Consider the following 21,363-nt stretch of genomic DNA (forward strand, 5'->3'; position numbering starts at 1 on the left):
ACCTTATCCTTGCTAGAGTTCAAACATGGACTAATATTACTTTATTACAATTTATTAATAAAATTTCATATCTTGAAAAAAAAATTTGAGGGCTATCTTCCGTATCTCAAATACAACGGCAAAACTGAGTTACACCTCGGTGAAATTAAACAAATTAAAAAATGATAACTGTCCACCGTAAGAAACTTCTTCCCCATATTTCGAACGTTCCTAAGATCTCGAAAATAAACAACGGATAATTCACCTCCAGGGACTATAAATTAAAGTTTCTAACTGAAGACGGAAGAACAAAAGAACAAGACACTCATTTCACTCTCTTTACTTCAAGGATATTAAAGTAATTTGAGTGTTGGAGTTTTTTTGCGTTAAAGAAGATGATGAGACGCCAAAATATATAATTTTTTAATTTCTGAAATTTTAGTCCAGATACTTTGAATTGACACTATTATAGTCTGAAAAGGTATTTTGAGTAATGTATGACTGAAGGTGGAAACTGGAATGAAGGGGAAGGACTGAGGAGGCAAGAAAAGAAGGGAAGGAATAAGCCGACTTTTGGAAAATTGCAAGTGCGTCAGATCTCCTACGTGGGCAAGCTGAATGAAACGTGGCAGTCCAAGATACATGGCCGCTTATTATCGAAGATGTCCACTTGTGAATATAAAACACGTGGCACTCGCACACTCCTTGTGGCCCTCCGCTCTTCCGGTAGCCACTGAACAAACTCATACATACCATTCCATTTCCTCCCCTCTCTCCCTCACACTCTTTATTTGTTCGGTTCTTCCCTCGCACTATCTCTTTCACTTCACCACCTTTGCACGGTTACACTTTTTTTTTTCTGTTGTTTGTTTCACCGTGGAGGGGATGGAAACAGATAAGCGGTCGTCTTCTTCGTCTGCGTGGGAGGAGCACTGTGCGGATCACCTCGTTAAGACGGAAATTGAAGCGGCAGAGACTCTCGCCGACTTGGCGCACCTCGCCATGCGCGAGACCACCGGCTCTCGTTTCCCTGACGCACCACACTTCATGCGCCACTCGCACTTGGATCTCTCCCGCTCTGCCCCTCCCTCCGGGGTTAGTGTTTTGTTTTTAACGACTTTGTTTTCTCTGTTAACTAATTACTTGATTATATACTCTTTGATTTTATTTAATCACGAGAATCTAATCAGAATTTAACAGTTAAACGCATGAGAAATAGTCAATATTTTGAAAAAATAAATATTACTATAGAAGCACGCGTCAACAACAAATACAGATAAACTATATGGGAAATAACATTAATCAATTTATTCCTTATGCCAACGAACGAAGTGAAGCTGAGTCAAGTTACTATTACTATTTCAAGTTTCTGACGTGTGAAGTCGGATTAGTTTTCCATAATTGATCAAAACTGTTATCTAAGAAAAGAACACGATTATGAACGAGATTGGTATTGGGGTGCAATTCCTTAACCTTATTTAGAGATGAAGAAGAATGCGTAGTCTCTTTTTAGTGTGTGGATTTAACCTTTCATGTTTGTTAAATTTAGGAAACATGCAAAAGGAGAAAAGCTCAAGGGCACAATAGCAATTTCATCATAGCTAGCTTCGTCCATTTGAAGAAAACCAGTTAAAATATGTATAGAATTTGTAACCTAAATTATATATATTTTGTTATTATAATATATGAATATTCGGGGCTATCAATCTATGACGTCGTTTAAGTTGCGGTTGTTTCTTTCTTGGGACTAGGACAGGGGACGGGGAATGGGACTAAGTTTCAATTTTTTATAATATTTCTCAATCCCAGCTTCACTTCAAAACACAGCCTTGGTGAAGTGTGTCATGCCTAAGTAAACTTTCTGCATCTCCTTATGATTTCCTTATTCTAGTATTATTGCTTATTATTGATAAACAATCTTGCCCCTACATTTTCTGGAAGAAAAAAACAAATAACTTCACTTAACTTGGATAAATCATTTAATTTATTCTTTCTTTTTACTTTGAATGAAAATGGATAAGTCAATTAACTGTAGAACACACCCTTTAATCAAGAGTATTACCAAGTTGTAACATTTCATGTAGAATTTAGAAATAGTACAATTTGGAAAAAGGCTTCATACAACGAGAAACTATTCATAAAAACAGCTACAAAAAAGTAGACAGCCCTGGATAATGTTGCATTCTTATTCTTCCTCCAATTTGATGACCAATATTGATCTAATATGTTGTATTTCCCTTTTAATAATACTGTTTTTGTTAACACCACATTTTACCAACCAGCTTTGTTGGTTTAATTTTGGCAGGGAGAAGCTATTGCACGCCAGCAGCTAGATGAACGATCAGTTGCTTGTAATTCTGAACAAAGAGAAGGGAGGCAGGATGACTGTGCAAGACATATGAAGATGGAGCAGGATGCTGATTCACTGAAGACTACTAGTTACTCTGCGGTTCGCTGCAGCAAGTCAAGGCGTAATTTAACTGAGGTATAAGAAAGCTTGAATTTTCCTCCACTGCATTGGTTTGGCACTTGAAATCTAATTGGCTGTTTGTTTAGGAAGAAAAAGAAGCACGGAGGATTCGCAGAATATTGGCAAATAGAGAGTCAGCTAGGCAGACAATCCGTCGTAGACAGGTGTTTTGCTTATAGACTGCATAAAATCTTGACCAAACACGCTCTTAGCCAATGCTTGGTGTGTTTTGCAGTACTACCAATCTTGGCTTCATGTTTTATTGTTGACCACGTAGTTTATTTGTCAACTTATATTGCCTGTTCTTTTTTATCATTTCTTCCATTTCAGGAAGGATCTTTACATTAGCTGATTTATTATTCATTCCCTCTCTGACACAGTTAATTGGACATTATTGATTCACACTATTAATTGATGATGATCTACACATTTCTTGAGGCAAATGAATGTATCCACAGTCCAGAACAGCAATTATTTATTTTAACATCCTTCAAACGTGGAGAATAGCCACAGTCCTTGTGTGCCAGTAACCAAAATGACAGAAACTTTAGAATGCAAATTACATGAAGCATCATTGTTGGTAATGAACCATAAATGGGCGTGATATGTGACCTGAAGTTAACGTGGTTATGCATGTACTTTCCCATAGCGCATAGTAACAATAACAAGTCTTATTTTGATTATATTAATAGTTGGGCATGCAGAAACCTAGTTTTAAATAAATGTGATACGTCCTTCATTCCCAAACTAAAGAAGTCATCAAAACTAAATATAAAACCATATCTGTGATGTAAGTGAGTAATGTCTGTATTGGTATGCCTATTTGGAATAAATGCAATATTGGCATGCTATGTATTATGCAAGGTAATCTATCCTTTTAATTAGCAAAACCTTTCAAGCATAACTTTCACATGAAAATTTCGATTTATAGACAGTTTAATTTCTATGTAAAGGTGACACTGTAGATTTCGTTCCATATTACTTGTGTAAATGAGTAAATATAGAAGACACCTGATACACGGATATTTCTAAACTGACATAGAAGAGAACAGAGAAAAAGAAAGAAGTATTCTTGCAAGTGTCTAATTGTTCTGACGGGTTATTGTTTATTTGGAAGATTGAGTAGTTTATTTTTTTTTTTCATGTTTGTTTGTTGGTTTGCTTCAGGCTCTGTGCGAAGATTTAACCAGAAAAGCTTCCAATTTAGTGTTGGAGAACGAAAACCTGAAGAAGGTACGGCAAATATGTTAGTTATACACCAAAATCAGCCATCACGTATTTGTGTACAAATACATGTATAATTTAATTTATTTTTAATGTATATTTTGTATTCCAATATGTATTCTACTCTGGTGACTGATTTTAGTGGTTAATTTTTGTGTACATCTAGCATAGTTGAGGTACGGTATTGTTCACCACTTTTCTTCATTTTCATGGATGAGGCACTCTCTAAGATATTATTATTATTATTATTGGATGTTTGTCTGATCTTCACTCCACATTTATAAAATTTCTGGTGACAAGGAGAAGGAAATGGCTTTGAAAGAGTATCAGTCTTTGGAGACTACAAATAAGCATTTAAAGGCACAAGTAAGATATTCTGCTATTAAGAGATTCACAAGAGCATAATCTTCTTGCTTGCAAAACTAGTAGATAAATACTGGGTTCCGTTTGCAGATAGCCAAGACAATAAACAGTGAGGTAGACAAAGCTCCTGTTGAACAGGAATCATCTATGGCCGAGGTAACAAATTTATCTGGTAATGCCCCATGGTTCGTTTGTAACCATTTTCCAGTTACACAATTATTTTGGCCTCCCATCATTCAGTCTTCTAATCCAGTTCAAGTACAACATCAACCATTTAGTTCCATTCCCGTTCCGCCTACTGTTTCTCTGCCGTGCTCTTCTGAGACCGGCTCATTTCACAAGCAAAATAGCCTTGCAAATGACAATAGGACACAAAATCCATTATACATGGTACCATGTCCCTGGTTATTCCCTCTTCCAGATTTTGGAAATGGACAACCAGCCCCACCTTCCATTGGCCTAATTGATAAACGAGATGAACTTTCTCTAGGTAAACAGTGTAGTTCTTCTTTGTCTTTGAATACAGCGGCAACTGTGGATTATCAACCAGATCTACCAATGAAAGCTAAAACTGTAGCTTCTGGGTGGACAGAGGCCAGATCAACTCATGATGCTGGCCACACAACTATAATGTTTCCATTGAATGGAGCTGAGCAGAAAACTGGAAGTCACATTATAGGGAACTTCCATGGACCTTCACTTGATCATAATGGGCATGTATCTGCTGTCAAGCAAGAGCAAGAACAAGAACACGACCTCGAGCTTCAACTACATTCTGTTCCTAAGTTATCTCTGTCTTCAACAACATCTCACACTGCAACTTCTCCGCAGGAAAAGCAACAAACAAAAGTCTTATGCTCAGGTAAAAATGTAGTGGATGCTGTTGCTGCGGCAGAGGCAAGAAAGAGGAGAAAAGAACTAACTAGGTTTAAGAGCATCCATAACCGACAGTCCGGAATGCATTGTTGACTTCTCAATATAATCTTATGGATCAAATGTGCACCATTACTAGCTTTCACAGTTCGCACCTGCTTATGACCTGATGGAAAAATTAAGGCGAGTACATGTTAACTATATCCGTTGACCGTTGAGGGACCAGAATGAAGACCAAAACATATATAGCACTTTGGTAGAGTTTAAGCCTTTTTTTTGTATGGGTTTTTTACACGCTTTCCTTCTCTGTTATCAAATTCCTTACTGGGAGGATTATCCTCCCAAGGGAAGAGAAAAAGTGGGATCGTTGGTTTTGTGAAGTAGCGAAACCAGCTGAGTTGTTTTATTGGTAGTCGATTAGATATTATCATCCGGATTCTCGAACTTTACTATGTTTAAGGCTTTGAGCAGTTAATCCTATTTATTGCATGCCTTGTACAATCACCAAGTCTGAGTCATATTACTTTTAAAAGTTATTTAACATAACGGTTGGTCCATTTTAGGAGCGCATTTCCGCCAGCAATTTAGCAATGTTCAAGTGTCCCGTTTCACCCGCACCCGGTGATATGGCTCAACAAACGTTCTTGCTGCAAACAACTTAATTAGAATGGTTATCATCTGTTAACAGACCGATAGGGAGAAAAAATGGAGTGATGCATGGGTTCATGTCGTTCACAATTCGCAAGCAGAAAGATTTGATCATTCGTGCACTAAAATTCATTAGGCTAAACCATATAACTAACCTAAATGTTTACAATGAAAGCAAAATATCAGAACTGTTCGGGACTAAATACATAAGTTATGAAATCCTATGTTTTGAAATGTGCCTTCTGCCGCTTTACAACATTGGTTTGTATACGAGTATGAGACTTCTGACGTTGTGTTTAGAATCTTGCCATTCAATTGATCCAGTCGACACCCGTGTCTCGTTCGCCATTGGTGGCCCCTTTAAGACAACTTTAAACGACAGCTCTTGATGCAATCCACTAAACACCAACGTATCTGGGATCACCTGAACTGAAACACCCTCAGGTGCTGTAACTTTAGCTTTATATGTTGCGGTCCCATATCCTACATTAGTCACTCTCCGATGAAAGACTGCGGAAATCTTTTCATTAGCAGACATAAGCTGGAGATGCACGGTGGGGTAGTTGAGTCCATCGGTGCCTTGCGCGAGCTTGGCGCTTGCGCAGTCAAAATTCTTGGTTCCTATAAGCATGCCAATGTTGGTGGCGTTGTAGCCTTGCTTGCATAGGAAGGCGACATAGGAGTCAATTCTAATGTCATAAACTAAGCCAGGATGAACTGCTCCAGCTGGGTTTATCTGTCCTGCCCCAGCTGCCAGCTCCGAGAAATTATCGCTTGTTTTCAAGGGGGTAGCTGAATCGTGGAGATGAAAATGTTGGATTAGGAAATAAAATTTAGTGTGATGCACCAAAGAATAAATAGTTTTTTTCGTTGTAATTATAGTGCGTTTGAATTCGCTTTTAAAGGGGAAGTATACCCTTTTAGGGTATAGGGTTTTTAGATTCACATTCATAGACAAATTGAAACCGTAAATAGTATACAGAATAAACACAAAAAAAAATAAAGAAAAATAAAGAGGAGACCCACAAAATATTGCATTTACTTTTTCCGTATCTCTAGACATTTTTAATATGCATTAGAATAAGAACCTTTTCTAACTCGTTCAAAAGCATTCGAGAAAATTTTCATTTCTAGTTAGATATGCAACTTTTAAAATATATGGACATACTTATGTGTGTGTATTTTATCAAAATTGTCATTGTAATTTAATTAAAAACACTCTTAAAAAGTAAACAAAGAAAAGGCTTTGAAATTATAAAACCTAAAAATGTTACTTTACTTGTCAGGTGTTGGATAGGAAATTCTCACCAGTGGTCATGAGGGCTGATTTAATTGCAGCAGGGCTCCAATCAGGGTGGAAAGATTTGACATAGGCAGCAGCTCCAATGGCATGTGGGGAAGCCATTGATGTCCCTGATAATATATTATAAACTTCATAACGTGAGTCTTGAGGGTACCCTGTTATTGTTGCCAATTTGGAAAATGCAGCCAGAATGTCTTGTCCTGGAGCAGCCAAGTCAGGCTTTGCAATATATTCAATGTAAACAAGTTTAGAAACCAACCAAGCAAAATCAAACGCATGGTTGCAAGATAGGGACGTGGACAAGAATCACCTTGAGGATGTTTGGGTTGATAAATTGAGGGCCTCTTGATGAGAAAGAAGCAACAAATGGAGCAGGGATCTTTGTACTCGTTGTCTTGTGTATCACTGCTGTAGCATCCCTGATATCAAATTTTCGCATAGGTTCCCTCAAGTTAGTGAATTTTTATCGTTACTTAAAAAGAGTGATGATATATATAAATAATAAATTCAGCTGCTAGGTATACATCAAAATCACCAACCAAAATCAGCCATCATAGAATATATATTAATATATAAAATACACATTAAAAATAAATTAAAGATTAAATTACACATTTGGTCCTTACACTTTTAGTGAAATTATAAATTAGTTCCTACACTTTAAAAGTTTGTAATTGGGTCCCTAAAAAGAACTAAAATTTGCAATTTAGTCCTTACCGTTCAAAAAGTGTTAATTTAACAGAATATTCTCAGCATATGCTGAGAATATTCTATTAAAATAGAGAAAATGCTGAGAATATTCTGTTAAATCAAACACTTTTTGAACGACGGAACTAAATTACAAATTTTAATTTTCTTTAAAGACCCAATTACAAACTTTTAAAATGTAGGGACCAATTTGCAATTTTACTAAAAGTGTAATTAAACTACACATATATTTGTATACAAATACATATTAGCTAATTTTGATGTGCAAATAGCATTTTTTATATAAATGCTTTTTTTACTCTCTTTTTCTTTTCTCTCTTTCTCCTGTTGACGGAAAGAAATTGTTGGCTGATTGTTGGAAATGTATTGGTTCTCTAATTAGAGCCATCCTAACCGCATATCCAAATTCTTGTAATTTAAAATTTCACTAGTAATCACATAGTGTAATGTGGGCAGTTTTGAATTAAGAGGATTTTGAGGGTAAACGTACTTTGTGGAATTGATGTAGAGATCAATGTCTCTGCCATCAGTATTGGCTTCAACAAACGTAGCTGGAATAACTACGTTGTAGGAGTCATCTATTCTGTTATCAAGGCCTATGATAGTCCCTGCTCCACCCAATTCTTTGATGATCAAGTCTTGATTACCCATTCCCCCTAGGCAGTACACTATCTTTCCCTGCACCTTGTCCTTCTGTAATGTCCCATAATCACAAGAACTGCATCATAATAATTTATTATTAGATAAATACACAAGTTCTTTTAAATCGCATCAGGGTTCAGTAACAATACATTGGATTGCCATAGCCATCTCCAGTTCCGTTAGCAGCAAGCACTCCATTAGTCAACGGGTACATCTTTTGCTCGGGGCAAAAGGTATTGATAGATAGTCCCTACAAAACAAACTTCCAAATAAGCTACTTGTAATAACCACTCAGTGCTTAATTAAGATTTTTTGGAAAGTAATTTTTGTGCATCCAATTATCTATTACCTTTTAGCTAGAATGTAAGTACTTATCATCTGCATCTGTTATTATTACATACATTTAACTTATAAATAGATGGATTAATAAGCCAGAATAACACTATTTTCCTTTTAATACGATACAAGAATTTCTCGTTAGTTACAGAGAGTATAGAATTACAATAATGTTTGGACAATAATAGAAAATCAACCCAGACATTCTAGATACTTTATTTAGCATTTGTAAATTACCGCTAAAATAATTATGTAATTTTAGATGTGATAAATTTTGTTTCTCATGGTATCCCCAACCCAATAGACTAAGATCTAATCTGTGGTGAATCGGATTTTAATTAAGGGTTTGTCGTTAACCAATCAAATGCTACATATACAAGGCGGGATTCGAATCCGCGACGCTTGCTTGAGGAGACTAGTGAGCTAACCACTAGAATAATTTATATTGGATTTTAGATATGATAAATATGTAATGATAGATGCTATATTAAATAAGGTAATTTTAGTTATTATCTTCTTAACATTACCGATAAATTAAATTACCAATAAATTAAAGTTGAATATATGCTAATTAGTAGTACTCACTGTGGTGTTCTTGCCATTCCCCAAGGATACCACCGTCGTGAACTGTCTATCAACGGTGGAAGCAGCCACCGTCAGTATCCAAGGAGCAACATTCTCAACAGTGGAAAGGTGAGGACCGTCATTGCCGGCAGAGCAAGAAGTGAGAATCCCTCTCTTCATAGCATGGAATGCACCAATTGCAATAGGGTCATTGAAGAACTCCCTGGAAGGCCCTCCAATTGAGACCGAAATTAAATTGACGCCATCAGCAATGGCCTCGTCGAAGCCGGCAAGCATGTCCATGTCGCTGCATCCAACAGTCCAGCAAACCTTGTACATGGCAATGCGGGCAGACGGGACGCCACCACGTGCAGTGCCTTTGCCAATGCCGTAGAGGCTTGCATCCTCCACGGCTACGCCCGCAGCCGTGGAGGAAGTGTGAGTGCCGTGGCCCTGGTCGTCCGCCGGGCTGATGTTGTCGGGCATTTGGCTGACTGGGTCCAGGTTGAAGTATTTTGCTCCGATCACCTTGCTGCACATGGGAGAATGGAGTCAACGTTGTATGAAAACCCATGCAAAAATTTCCATCACAATGGGCTTAATTATTCTACAAAACGGAATATTATAGAAAATTAGTAAACCTTGGATCATCCATTCAAAAACTAATAAGCATAATAGCTTGTTGTATGATTCTAATAATTAAATTTTAACATTGATGGCTACATTTTTTCTCGTGAATTATAAAAATATGAAGTATATAGACTAAATTAAGTAATCATTCACATGAAGATATTTGTATGAAACTAATAATTATAAAATTTTTTAAACAATTTAATATATTTGACTAAACTATTAATATAACACTGTCAATATCTCAATTATTATTTTTATATAAAAATATCTTTATTTGAATAGTGGTCTTCAAATTAATTTAAAAAAAATGTTTCTTTTATCCACTCTAGCTTAGTGCATACATAATCTACTGTAATCAATTATTAATTAATAGATAGAGATAGATATTAAGTGAAAATATATGCATACTTGTTGCAAGCAGTGAAGTTGGCTCCCGTAACACATTTGCCCTTCCATCGTCGTGGTGGAGGTCCATACCCTTTATCGTTGAAACTGGGGCAATCAACCCATATTCCTGTTTCAATAGAGCCAACACTTTTTCATCATCCATTATTTTTTAATTTCTTCCTTACTAAGTTACTAGTGTTACCTGTATCTAGCACACCCACAATGATGTGGCTCTCTATGTTGCTGCGTCTCTTCACTTTCTTGGTCATTCCTATGAAATCCCAAGACCTTGTCGTGTGTAGTTTTTGCCGTGTGTTTGGGAACACAGATACCACATTCTCCTCCTCTGTGCATGCATCATAAACATAATAATGCGAATTAACATCAAACACATTGATGGATTAACTATACACTAGTTCTGTGACTAAATGTTACCATCATTATTACCTTGCAGTTTCTTTGCTTCATGTGGCAAAAGTCGCGCAACGAATCCGTTGAAGCTCTTTCCATAGCTATGTATTTTCGACACTCTCGCTAATTTCTTGCTGTGGAATATAACAAGAAACGTTGATGAATTACTCTATTATTTAAAGCAACTGTTAGCTTGAATAAAATGATATTTAAAACACAATCTATGTGATATGGATTTTGTAACGTGGGTTTATATTATCTAAATTGACGGTTATTCTAAAACCAAGAAGTGTAACGTAACATATTATGTAAGATTCACTGCCTAATTAAGATTATTTACTTTCCAATCGCTGCAGTCAGTAGATTATGGTGGTGGTCTTCCACGGCATAACTTCTTGTCTCTGGTAATTCTCCCATGTATACAATGTACGGCTGTTAGAAACCAATTAGTGTGAGAACCATTATAAATTAATGCCATTAGCAATAATGTGGTACCCCACAAAAACCAAATGCAACAGCAAATAAAAATGATCTCCTTCATTTGGAAGGATGATCTTATTACCTTTCTTTCATCTTGATTTGATCCTTGGATAAGTATGGGTGAGCAAAAGAAACAAAAGAGAAGTAGTAGTGGCAGTGGCAAATTCTGTGACATCATAATTGCATTACCCTTTTTTTTTCCCCCTCTAAAAACAGTGTGCGTCGTGGTGTAAAACAGAAAACAATAATGTCCGAAGTTAGTCACTGCTATCCAATATCCACGATAGTTTGTTTCTACAAAAAAGAAAAGAAATGGCTTATAAACTAATGAATTAATTTTCTTGCACGTATATGCTGCAACAGCGCAGGGCGCATATGTTGGAATGTGACAAGAATTGACTAACATTTTCTGCTGAGGATCAGTAGGGTTTCAGAATCGAACAGAACAGAAGATCAGAGATGAGAATTTGGCTGCTTGGATTTTGGATCTTAAATGGTTTTAAGTAATGGCCATTATTACCATTTTACCGACGTGCTTCAGTCAATGTACGATTAGTTTCAGTAGCCGCGCCCGTGAATCAAGCAAAGACTTGGTAACAATGATAAGGATGGAGTAATTAACTAATCAGTTAAATTAATCCTTAAAAAATGATTTTTTTTTTAAATGTATGTGTTTTTAAAAGATATTATCAATTAAATCGGTCTTTCTAAATTATAAATTAATTATTTTTATTTTTTAATCACTTAATTAACGATTTTCATCAACGATTGATTGATAGTATAAAAGATTAACTCACATGTCACATCATATATGACACCTAGTATATTTATAATACTCTTACTACTAGAATGTCATACTTCCGACTACATCACTCTGATAGCGAAGAGTATTACAACGACTTTAAATATATCTTTACGTATTGGAAGCCTCTAAACTGAAGAACCACATTGCATTTTACTTTGTGCTAAAAACTGGAAATATTTTTTATTTTCTTTTATTATACAATCATGCATACATACACTTCAATTACAGAGCGGCGCGGGCGCGTCCACGCGCGCACAAATATAAAAATAAGAAACCTTCATACAAATAACATCCCAAACTTTATACATATCTCATTACAACTCCTATCCCTCTCTACAAGATATAATAATAAATAATAGGGAGGGAAAATAATAACTAAGGCATTAAAACAGATACAGCATAACCGAAATACTTAGAAAGGTCTTTGCAGGTTTTTCGTCCATTTCCTGAAAAACAGAGGGTTGTAGGGGGTGAGAACCTAACCACAAGGTCTCACCAAAGGAATTTTAGAAATTGTCATAAGAGGATATATTTCAACCGTAGTGATCATCGCTCGTCTTATGAATCTTACCGATCAACAGTTGATTAGCAAAAATTCAAATTTATATTTCAACTAATAAAAACTCCAATCAAAACAAATATATATCATAGCATTTCACTACATATACCAAAGAAGCAATTTCACCAAACTCACCGCTGATTCATCTAATATAACATAACTAAATCACAGCTTCCAGCCCAAAACAATATCACATCACGGCCTCTGGCCCAACATATACGCAAACTACGACAATCCGAAACCACAAGTCCCAATCACATAGACAGTTAAACAATTGCACAAACGAACAAGTGTAACAAGTAGTACAATTAGCAGTTAACAGGATGTCAATTAGGCAAACCAAGCAATTATGCAGACCCAAGCAAATGCAAACACATGCAGTATGATGCATGTCTGTCCTACTGGCCATGAGCTCACGTGTCAGCTATCTGCCAAACCCGACACTAAATCCGGTTGACATCCCGGATCGGTCTCTCGTGCGCATCCCCAGGAGAAATTATACAAATCATGGTACCATTATCTCAATGGAGAGTGCCGTCTCACCTTCTCCTAGAGGTATAAATTGTGCCAAATAACGAAGAGTGCCATCACACATCAACGGAGAGTGCCATCTCACCTTTCATCCGAGAGAAAGTGGGTGTTATGCATCGCCGTCCCCACTGCGCAACCATGGACAAGCGGGATGAGACATCCATCCTTGCCCAGTGCCAAAACGATTTCAAGTGGGCGTTACGTATCGCCGTCTCCACTGAGTCGTATGCACAACATCTCAAGTGAGCATTACATATTGCCGTCCTCACGAGACTGTGCTCAAAATCATATCATGCAAATGGGATAACACCCAAACCTTACCATGCAAGCGGGATAAACAACCATGCTTGCTAATTCAGTAATGACATTTCAATAATATTCACAATCAATCATGCTCAGAATCATAATCAAACTCAATCATAATCATAATCATAATCGGCACCATAAGTGTTTATATTTATATTTATCACGAGAATAATAGTCGTCAAACCGCGAGTGGAATAACACCACCATCCTCACCGTGAGCGGGATAAAACCACCATCTCCACAAATTCACAACACACTGAGCAAGTGGGATGGCACCACCGTTCTTGCCAGGCAATCAATTAATATCACATACTTTAATCATATTACATTTAACAAGATTCTTATTGGAAAAATTACTCAACTTAATCTGTTATATCCACCCCTAGCACATTCAGAGATTTTAAACTGGTTCTCATACACCATACGGAGATTACGGGAGTTTACAACTCACCGGAGAAGTTTAACAGCTCAAAATGGTAGTCAAGCATTCACTCGACATAAAACTTTTTCTTTTATCGCACTTACGAATTTCTCAAAAATCAATCTCATTACTTTAAGTTCTTTGAAGTCCTCAAATCGTAACTCTGTAATTAGAATCAATCAAATAAACTCATTTTGAAGTTAAACAAGTTTCCAAAATCGATTTCAATTTCATTCTTAAGTTCAAAACATTCCCAGAGGACTCGCTGACTCAGAAATCATTCCATTTTGCTAAATAAAATTTCGAATACTTTAACTTCTCTTTCAAGCTCCAAAACTTTTTCTCAAAGACTCGAAAAATCCTTTATTTTCAAATTCACACTTACCTTACTTTATTTTTCATTAAAATCCTCAAAACACCACTCTTTAATTCATATCAATTCACTAAAACTCATTTTCAATTCAATTAAATACCCAAATCATAATCCTTTTTATAATTAACCAAACCAAAGTAAGTTAAATCTCCAATTCACTTCTATTACGTTAGTTTTCCCTAAAAGTCCTAAAAAACATAATCCTTAAACCAAAATTAAACAAACAAAAACTCATTTCTTTAGTTCAAGACTTTTCTCCAAAAGAGACTTAAAGACCATTTCATTTCACCAATCAATCCCAATGATTTAATTTTACTTAAAAACTTATAAAATTTTCGACATCTCATCCAAAATTCGGACTATGCCATTCTGCTCGGGTCCCAACCAAACCATTTCTCAAATTCAAACCAATTCCAAACCAATTTCAATATCAAATCATTTCAAATCATTTCCAAATCTCAAATCCTTTCCATTAAATCAAACCAATTCCAATATTAAATCATTTTCAGTAACTCATTATCACAACACCAATTCAACTCAAGCAACCAATCCCATCAATCACAATCATTTAGCCGCAATTATCAAAACATGTCCAAACTCTCAATAATCATTTTATCACAATTCAGAAACCAATTAAGAAACCAGCTTAATCATTAAACCCCAACTTTATAAATTACTCATCATATTTCAATCCTAAAACAAACATAGTGTTATCAGGCAACCACTAACCAATCATTCTCATTTAATCAGTAAATCAATCAGGTAAACAATCACATTTGCCCAAAATAATTCAATTCAATTTATAAGACTCACGTAATCATAAAAGTATATTTTTCGCATTAATATCGACTTGTAAAAATTCTTGAAAGTAAAATAAGTTTAAGAGAAAGCTCCTACCTCGAATAGTCAAAACCCAAAAGTCATAAAATGCGTCGAAACTCATTTTTCTCCTGGCCCACAATAGCGGCGGCCGCAACCATAACTCCATTCCACCTTCGCAGCAACAACCGCAACTCTAAACGTGACATGCAATAACCGAAACTTGATCCTAATGTACCAACGTGGCAAAGACCACAGTAACTTATAACAGAATAACAACGGGTAAGAGTTTCGGGACAAGAAAACTCACTGTACTACAAGGAATTCAAAGGATGGAGCAACGGTAGCTCCGGTGACAAAGCAGCAGCACAGGGCAAGCTAGCAGAGGTTCCAGCAGCTGATTTCCGGCAACGTCAGCGCTGCTCCTCCCCACGGCAGACCCAAACGGCGACGGCGACGGCGGCGGCTTCTGACCACAACAACGATGACCTGGCGCGGCCGTGGAGCGCGACAATGGTGGCAGAAGCGGGACACAGCTCCTCCTCTCGTCATCGCGTTCTCTTCCCTTCGAAGCCCATGCCCACAGTCGCGACGGTGACGGTTCCCTCGACGGCAACCAGACGCGGCGGAGCTAGCAGCAGCAAGGCGGTTCGGCAGTGATGGAGGCACTACGGTGACGTAGCAGAGGCTCCCTCCTCTCCTGGCTCTCACGTGGTTCTTCCTTCCTCCAGCGTCGACGACGTCCTTCTCTCGACAATAACGACGGCGGCTGAATAAGGGATCGGCGGGCATGAATAGCAGTGCAGGTAGCGCTCAACGGCGACGGTGGCGAGACGGACTGGACGGTAGCAGGGCGTGGCTCCCTCTCTCCCTTCTCAACTCTCTCGTGCTCTCTCCTCTCCATGGGTGTGTGTGTGCGTTTAGGAAGAAAAGGGAGGGGGTTGTGGCGGTTGAAGAGAATGAAAATGTTAGGCATAAAGGTTTTGGGGAGTGTTTAGTAAATTAGGATTTGTTTTTGGAAACAAATAATAATAATACAAAAAGAAGGTTAGGGTTAGTAATTTTGGTGTTTTATAACTATTAATTGGTCATTAATAATGTTTTTAATGGTATGAGATTATATTTAATGGTGAGAGATTACTCACTTTTATTTTGATAGTTAAGTACTGGCCAGAAAACACAAAAGTTACTGGCCTCCTAGACTTTTTCATAATACAATTAGGGTATAGAGCAATAATTGTTAATTGAAAATTGATTTTAATCTTTTAAAATTATTTTTAAAAAAATATTATTTATTCATAAATTTATAAATTATTTTTAAATAAATATTCTAATTCACAAATTAAAAATAATTAAATTAATTTTTTTATTCATAAAATAAAATTTAAAATTTAAATATTCAAATTAACGTATATATAAAATTTTTATTATTTTTTAATTATTAAAACTCTAAATTAAAAATAAGAAATTGCAAACTTATATATAAAAATTTTTGAGAATATAATCTTAAATAAATATAATAAATTATAAATCTAATTTTAAAAAATTCGGAGTTTTACAATATTCAATTAAATATTAAATAAATATATTTATGAAAATCTATTAATTTAGTGACGTTAAGTTAAATTAGGATTAGATTTTATATAATTAGTAAAATACACAAAATTGATAGATTTTCATAAATATATTAGTTCAACGTCTAATTAGACATGCTAAGTATCATATATGCTATCAGTTAACGTTCTATATCGTCAATTTTGATAAAAATTATTAATTGAGTGACAGAAGGACAAAAATATTAATTTATAATTTTTAAATAATAAATTTGACTAACAAAATTTTTTAGAAACAAATTTAAAAGGTAATTTATCTTTTAAAGACTAATTTGATCATTAATCTTATCTAACCAAATTTCTAATTCCAACTCATGGAGGAAGAAAACTCAAGAATCATGCTTTGTGAAAACAATCTGATGTGTTGCAAAATATTTTAGATGTAAAAAAATTTTTTTGATATGTATTTCAATTTTTTTCTGCTATTCTACAATCTACTATGTATTTTAAGAAATATGTATTTTAAAAATAAATTATTTTTTTCATGAAATTTTATATCTCTTTTAAAGTAAGATTTATCAAATTTTAGATGACTATTTATATGAAAATTCTTTGTATAAAAATGATAATTGAGAACTGATTAGCGGATATTTTATACGTTTTTTGCCATTATTTTTATATAGTTTTTAGCATGTTTTGTTTAAGTTTTATTATATTTTCATAGGTTTTAGTACAAAATTCACATTTTTGGATTCTACTATGTGTTGTTGTGTTTTATGCAAGGTTCTGAAAACCGAACCGATCATCGAACCGCTCTAGCTACTTGTTCACTGGTTCATAGGTTCAACCAGTTTGATCGTGGTTGAACCAAAAAAATTGTTTTATAATAAAATAAAAATAAAATATAAATAAATACATTAAAATATCATTATAGTCTAATATAAATATACAATGCACAAGTTAAAGATAGAAAATATTGTCTGTAGCTGAGTCAAAAAGTAAAACAAATTGATAGGTATTGCACAACAAACACAACAGGACCTGAAACAAAAACACAACAGCTGAAACAAAAAAAAATTCCAACACAGAGGAGGGGCAGCAAGTCGGCAGAGATCGAGAGCAGGGACGGTGCAACCAAACAATGAACAAAACTCAAAAAAACTTTGAATCAGTAACATAGTGCGAATTCAAGAAACTTTAATAAAATTTAACTATACAAACAGACAATAAAGCAGTGATAGAGTTATAAATCTAAAATTTACTATCAAATATAATCAGTGAGCAAAGCCAATCAATCAAGCATTGATTGGGCATTCGAGAAAAAGAAAGAATTAAAAAGAATATTTAAATCACAACAACAACACAACAATACCAATTGAAACATTTAAAAAGAAAGCAACAAAAAAGAATATCTAAAAATCACCAAGGTTGAAAACAATAATTTGATCTCAACAAATTAAAAGCTAAGCTTCCAGGAAAGTAAAGAATACCCAAACCAAAGAACCTTCAATCACAGTTTAAACCAAAATTCAGAATCCCCTCAAATTGAAGCAGCAAGCAACTTGAAAATCAAAGAACCAAAAAATAATTTTTAAATAAAAGATTCAGATCACCAATCCTAACCAGAAATAAAATCAAATTCCAATAACAAAGAAATCTAGAAGCATAGAACAGAGCAGAGCAGATCCTGAGGAAAAGGGGGAACAGCACTGACCGGTGAAACAGAGCTGGCGCCGGCGATGGTAATAAGTGAAGTAACAATAACAAAGTTCACAGCTTAACTAACAATAATTATTCATCCATACCTAAACATTACCAGCAATCCAATAACAATACAACAACAATACATACCTAAACATTACCAGCAATCCAATAACAATACAATCCAATCCAATTATTCAATTGAAACAGGCAAACAGGCAATAACAATCCATTCCAATAACAATACAATCCAATCCAATAACAATACAAAGTTCACAGTTCTGAATCAGTAACTTAGTTCAGTTGAAACAGGCAAACAATTATTCAATCAATTATTCAATCACTATATCACTATATCAGTTCACACTTCACAGTTCACAAAAAAAAAAACAATTATTCAATCACTATATCACCATATCAGTTCACAGTTGAATGACTTGAATCAGAGTTCAGAGCTTCACTATTTCAGTAAATCATAAATTCAGAGTTGACAGAACTTCACTATATCAGAGTTCACATAGCTTCACTATATCAGAGTTCAATCATAAATTCATAGATAATAAAAAAAATTACCCAGAGAACATGCAAGAGATTGTGGTTGCGGAGAGGGACAAAGACACCGAGAGGCAGAGACAGAGACACCGAGTGACCAAGGGAGACAGAGACACCGAGAGACACCGAGGGAGACAGAGAATGCAAGAGTGGTGGAGTAGACGGTGGCTTCGAAGGTTGAGATGGCTGCTGCTCGATGGAGGCTTCGAAGGTTGTGCGACAGAGCTCGAAGTCGAAGGCTTTCTCTCAGAGCTCGAAGGCACCTTCAACGCTTCAACCGAACATGCAGTAGGCCAGTAGGGAGAGTGGGAGACAGACAGCGACGCTGAGTGGTGACTGGTCGAAGGAAGTGATTGCTTGCCAGAGGTGACTGGTCGAAGCCTCAAAGGAGCTGACTGCGCAACGGAGGTGACAAGTCGAATGAGGTTACTGCCCGACGGAGGTGAACGCTCGACGGAGGTGCCTGCGCGACGGAGATGACTGCGCAATGGCGAACCCGTGTGGCCGTGTGAGCCGGTGAGATCGTGATGGCGTTCTCTACTTCTCTCTGAAGCTCGATGAGAATGGTGAAGGTGAACTGTGAAAGTGAAAGTGTGAACTGTGAAGGGAATTGCCAAATTAGGGATTGATTCATTGATTTAGGGTTTCAGAGCTCCAAACGGCAGTGTTTTGCTGCGAAGCTCAAAAACTGGCCGGTTCACGATTCGGTTCGACCGACCGGTTACCGGCCGGTTCACCGGTTCAACTCCGGTTTCCAGATTTCACAGTTTTCCTTATTGTTCGAACCGTCTTTATGACTGGTTCACAGTTTGACCGGTTCGACCGGCCATTTTGAACCGGTTTTCAGAACATTGGTTTTATGGTGATTTCAGGTATTTTTCTAGCTGAAATCTGAGAATTTTGACAAAGTCTGATTCAGAGGCAAGGAAAGCGTAGCAGATGATGTCAGGATCTTACCTCCGTGCATTCAAGCAAGCATTTCTGAAGCAACAGATATCCAAATGGAGCGTTCTTAACGGCTATGGAAAGCTAACATCCAAGGCTTTCTAGCAATATATAATAGTTCATACTTATCTTTGGAGATGAAGGCCCAAAACTGGAGTTCAACGCCAGTCACCTAACTCCTTCCTGACGTTGGACGCCCAAAAGGGAGCAGCTGGCGTCCAACGCCCACAAAGGTATCCCAAGCAGGCGTTCAACGCCCAAGAAGTGGGCTTCGGAAGTGGATTTTCGCACTACAAGCCTAAGTCTATCATATTTCTGAATCCTTAGTTATTAGATTAGTAAATATAGACAAGATTTCACCCTTGTTAGGGACTCTTGCCTACGCTTACATTTCATTTTGTATTTCTTCTATCAGCATGAGTCACTGAACCTCCTAGGTTAAGGTTAGGAGCTCTGCTGACTTTTATGGATTAATAAAAGTACTACTGTTCTATTTCAATTCGTATTTGATTCTCTTCTAAGATGTATCCTCGGTCTTCAACCTTATGAATGAGTTGAACCGTCAAAAGTTATCTCTATTCTACATGGGTTCAGCGAGCGTCTTTCGTCGGATATCAATGAATCACTAGCTTGAGGATACGTCTCTTAGACAGCTAATCCACGAGTTCGTTAGAGACTTCTCGAGACATCAGTTCAGCCGGGGTATGGGGAGATTAGGGTCTTTGTGGTAAAGGCTAGAATTGAGGCGCAGCATTCTCTGATCCAGAAGATTCGACCTTATCTGTGGCATTTTGAGTAGGATCACCAAGGGGATAAACTGCAGGAGCTTCACCCTCATTCAGACTGGATGCGCACTAAACTTGGTGTTCAGCCTAGAGGAAGATGGGCGGCCGCTCAAACCAGCGTTGATCACATACAGCCTGCTATAGAAGAAATCATTCACAGTTGGAGTAGACAGTAAGAAAGTATTGATATAAAAGAACAAAGTATCTATGAAGCCTTAACCATCTTCTTATCATTAGATTCACAATTACTGAGTAACATTATCTTTATTTTACTTTTATGCATTTAAACAACTAAACAACTTTTCTTTCTGCCTAACTAAGATTTACAAGATTACCACTATTTGATCCAAGCCAACAATCCTCGTGGGATCGACCCTGACTCACCTCAGGTATTACTTGGACGACCCAGTGCACCTACTGGTTCAGTTGTATGGTGTGTGGGAATCCGTGCACCGAGTTTTTGGCGCCGTTGCCGGAGATTGTTCGAGTTTGAACAAACTAACGGATTATTTTATTGCTTAGATCAAGTATTCTTTTTAATTTTGTTTGAGTCTTTTATTTTCTTTTTCTAAAAAAAAAATCAAAATTTTTTCAAAATTTTTTTCTTTTCTTTAATAATCTTTATCTTTTGTTTGAGTCTTTGTTCTTGTTCTTGTTAATTTTCGAATTTTCTTGCTTTCTTTTCAAAAAATTTTCAAAAATAGTATCTTTTGTTTGAGTCTAGTGTCAAAATTTAAATTTGGTGTCCATTGCATGTTCTTTAATTGCTTTGAATTTTTTGAGTTTATTCTTGTTGTTCTTCTTGATCTTCAAACTGTTCTTGTTTTTCTTTTTGTTTTGATCTTTAAATTTTTAAGTTTGGTGTCTTTAGGTGTTTTTCTTTAAAATTTTCAAATTCTAGTGTCTTTAGATCTAAAAATTTTAAGTTTTGTGTCTTTTGGTTATTTTTCTCTTTCTTCATTAATTCAAAAAAATAAAAAATATCTTTTCTA

General features: G+C 36.2%; 3 protein-coding genes and 1 long non-coding RNA gene across 4 annotated transcripts in view; 1 reads left to right on the forward strand and 3 right to left on the reverse strand.

The window, feature by feature from the left end:
* Positions 1–488: 488 nt before the first annotated feature.
* LOC112754487 (uncharacterized) lies at positions 489–5,413 on the forward strand. Its single transcript, XM_025802143.3, has 6 exons — positions 489–1,074; positions 2,285–2,464; positions 2,536–2,613; positions 3,617–3,682; positions 3,974–4,039; positions 4,127–5,413. The coding sequence occupies exons 1-6, from the start codon at positions 598–600 to the stop codon at positions 5,003–5,005; spliced, it is 1,746 nt and encodes a 581-aa protein (XP_025657928.1). The 5' UTR covers positions 489–597; the 3' UTR covers positions 5,006–5,413.
* A 126-nt stretch (positions 5,414–5,539) lies between these two features.
* LOC112754488 (subtilisin-like protease SBT4.15) lies at positions 5,540–11,672 on the reverse strand. The gene is made up of 11 exons (XM_025802145.3): positions 11,104–11,672; positions 10,882–10,973; positions 10,578–10,675; positions 10,333–10,476; positions 10,152–10,257; positions 9,132–9,642; positions 8,360–8,460; positions 8,059–8,286; positions 7,171–7,279; positions 6,866–7,079; positions 5,540–6,349 (listed from the first exon to the last, which is right to left on the reverse strand). Exons 1-11 carry the CDS (start codon positions 11,425–11,427, stop codon positions 5,808–5,810), a joined length of 2,469 nt encoding a protein of 822 aa, XP_025657930.2. The 5' UTR covers positions 11,428–11,672; the 3' UTR covers positions 5,540–5,807.
* A 305-nt stretch (positions 11,673–11,977) lies between these two features.
* On the reverse strand, positions 11,978–15,805 carry LOC140172929 (uncharacterized). The gene is made up of 3 exons (XR_003178579.3): positions 15,146–15,805; positions 14,914–15,031; positions 11,978–12,272 (listed from the first exon to the last, which is right to left on the reverse strand). It is a non-coding gene; the product is annotated as an uncharacterized lncRNA (long non-coding RNA).
* A 2,853-nt stretch (positions 15,806–18,658) lies between these two features.
* Positions 18,659–21,363, reverse strand: part of LOC140180154 (uncharacterized) — a 57,479-nt gene continuing 54,774 nt past the window's right edge. The window contains exon 9 of the mRNA XM_072220572.1: positions 18,659–19,239. Within this exon, the coding sequence (XP_072076673.1) occupies positions 18,659–19,239 (581 nt within the window). The remainder of the gene's footprint in view (positions 19,240–21,363) is intronic.

Source organism: Arachis hypogaea, chromosome 16 (genome assembly GCF_003086295.3).
Source record: "Arachis hypogaea cultivar Tifrunner chromosome 16, arahy.Tifrunner.gnm2.J5K5, whole genome shotgun sequence".
NCBI classification, from domain to species: Eukaryota; Viridiplantae; Streptophyta; class Magnoliopsida; order Fabales; family Fabaceae; genus Arachis; species Arachis hypogaea.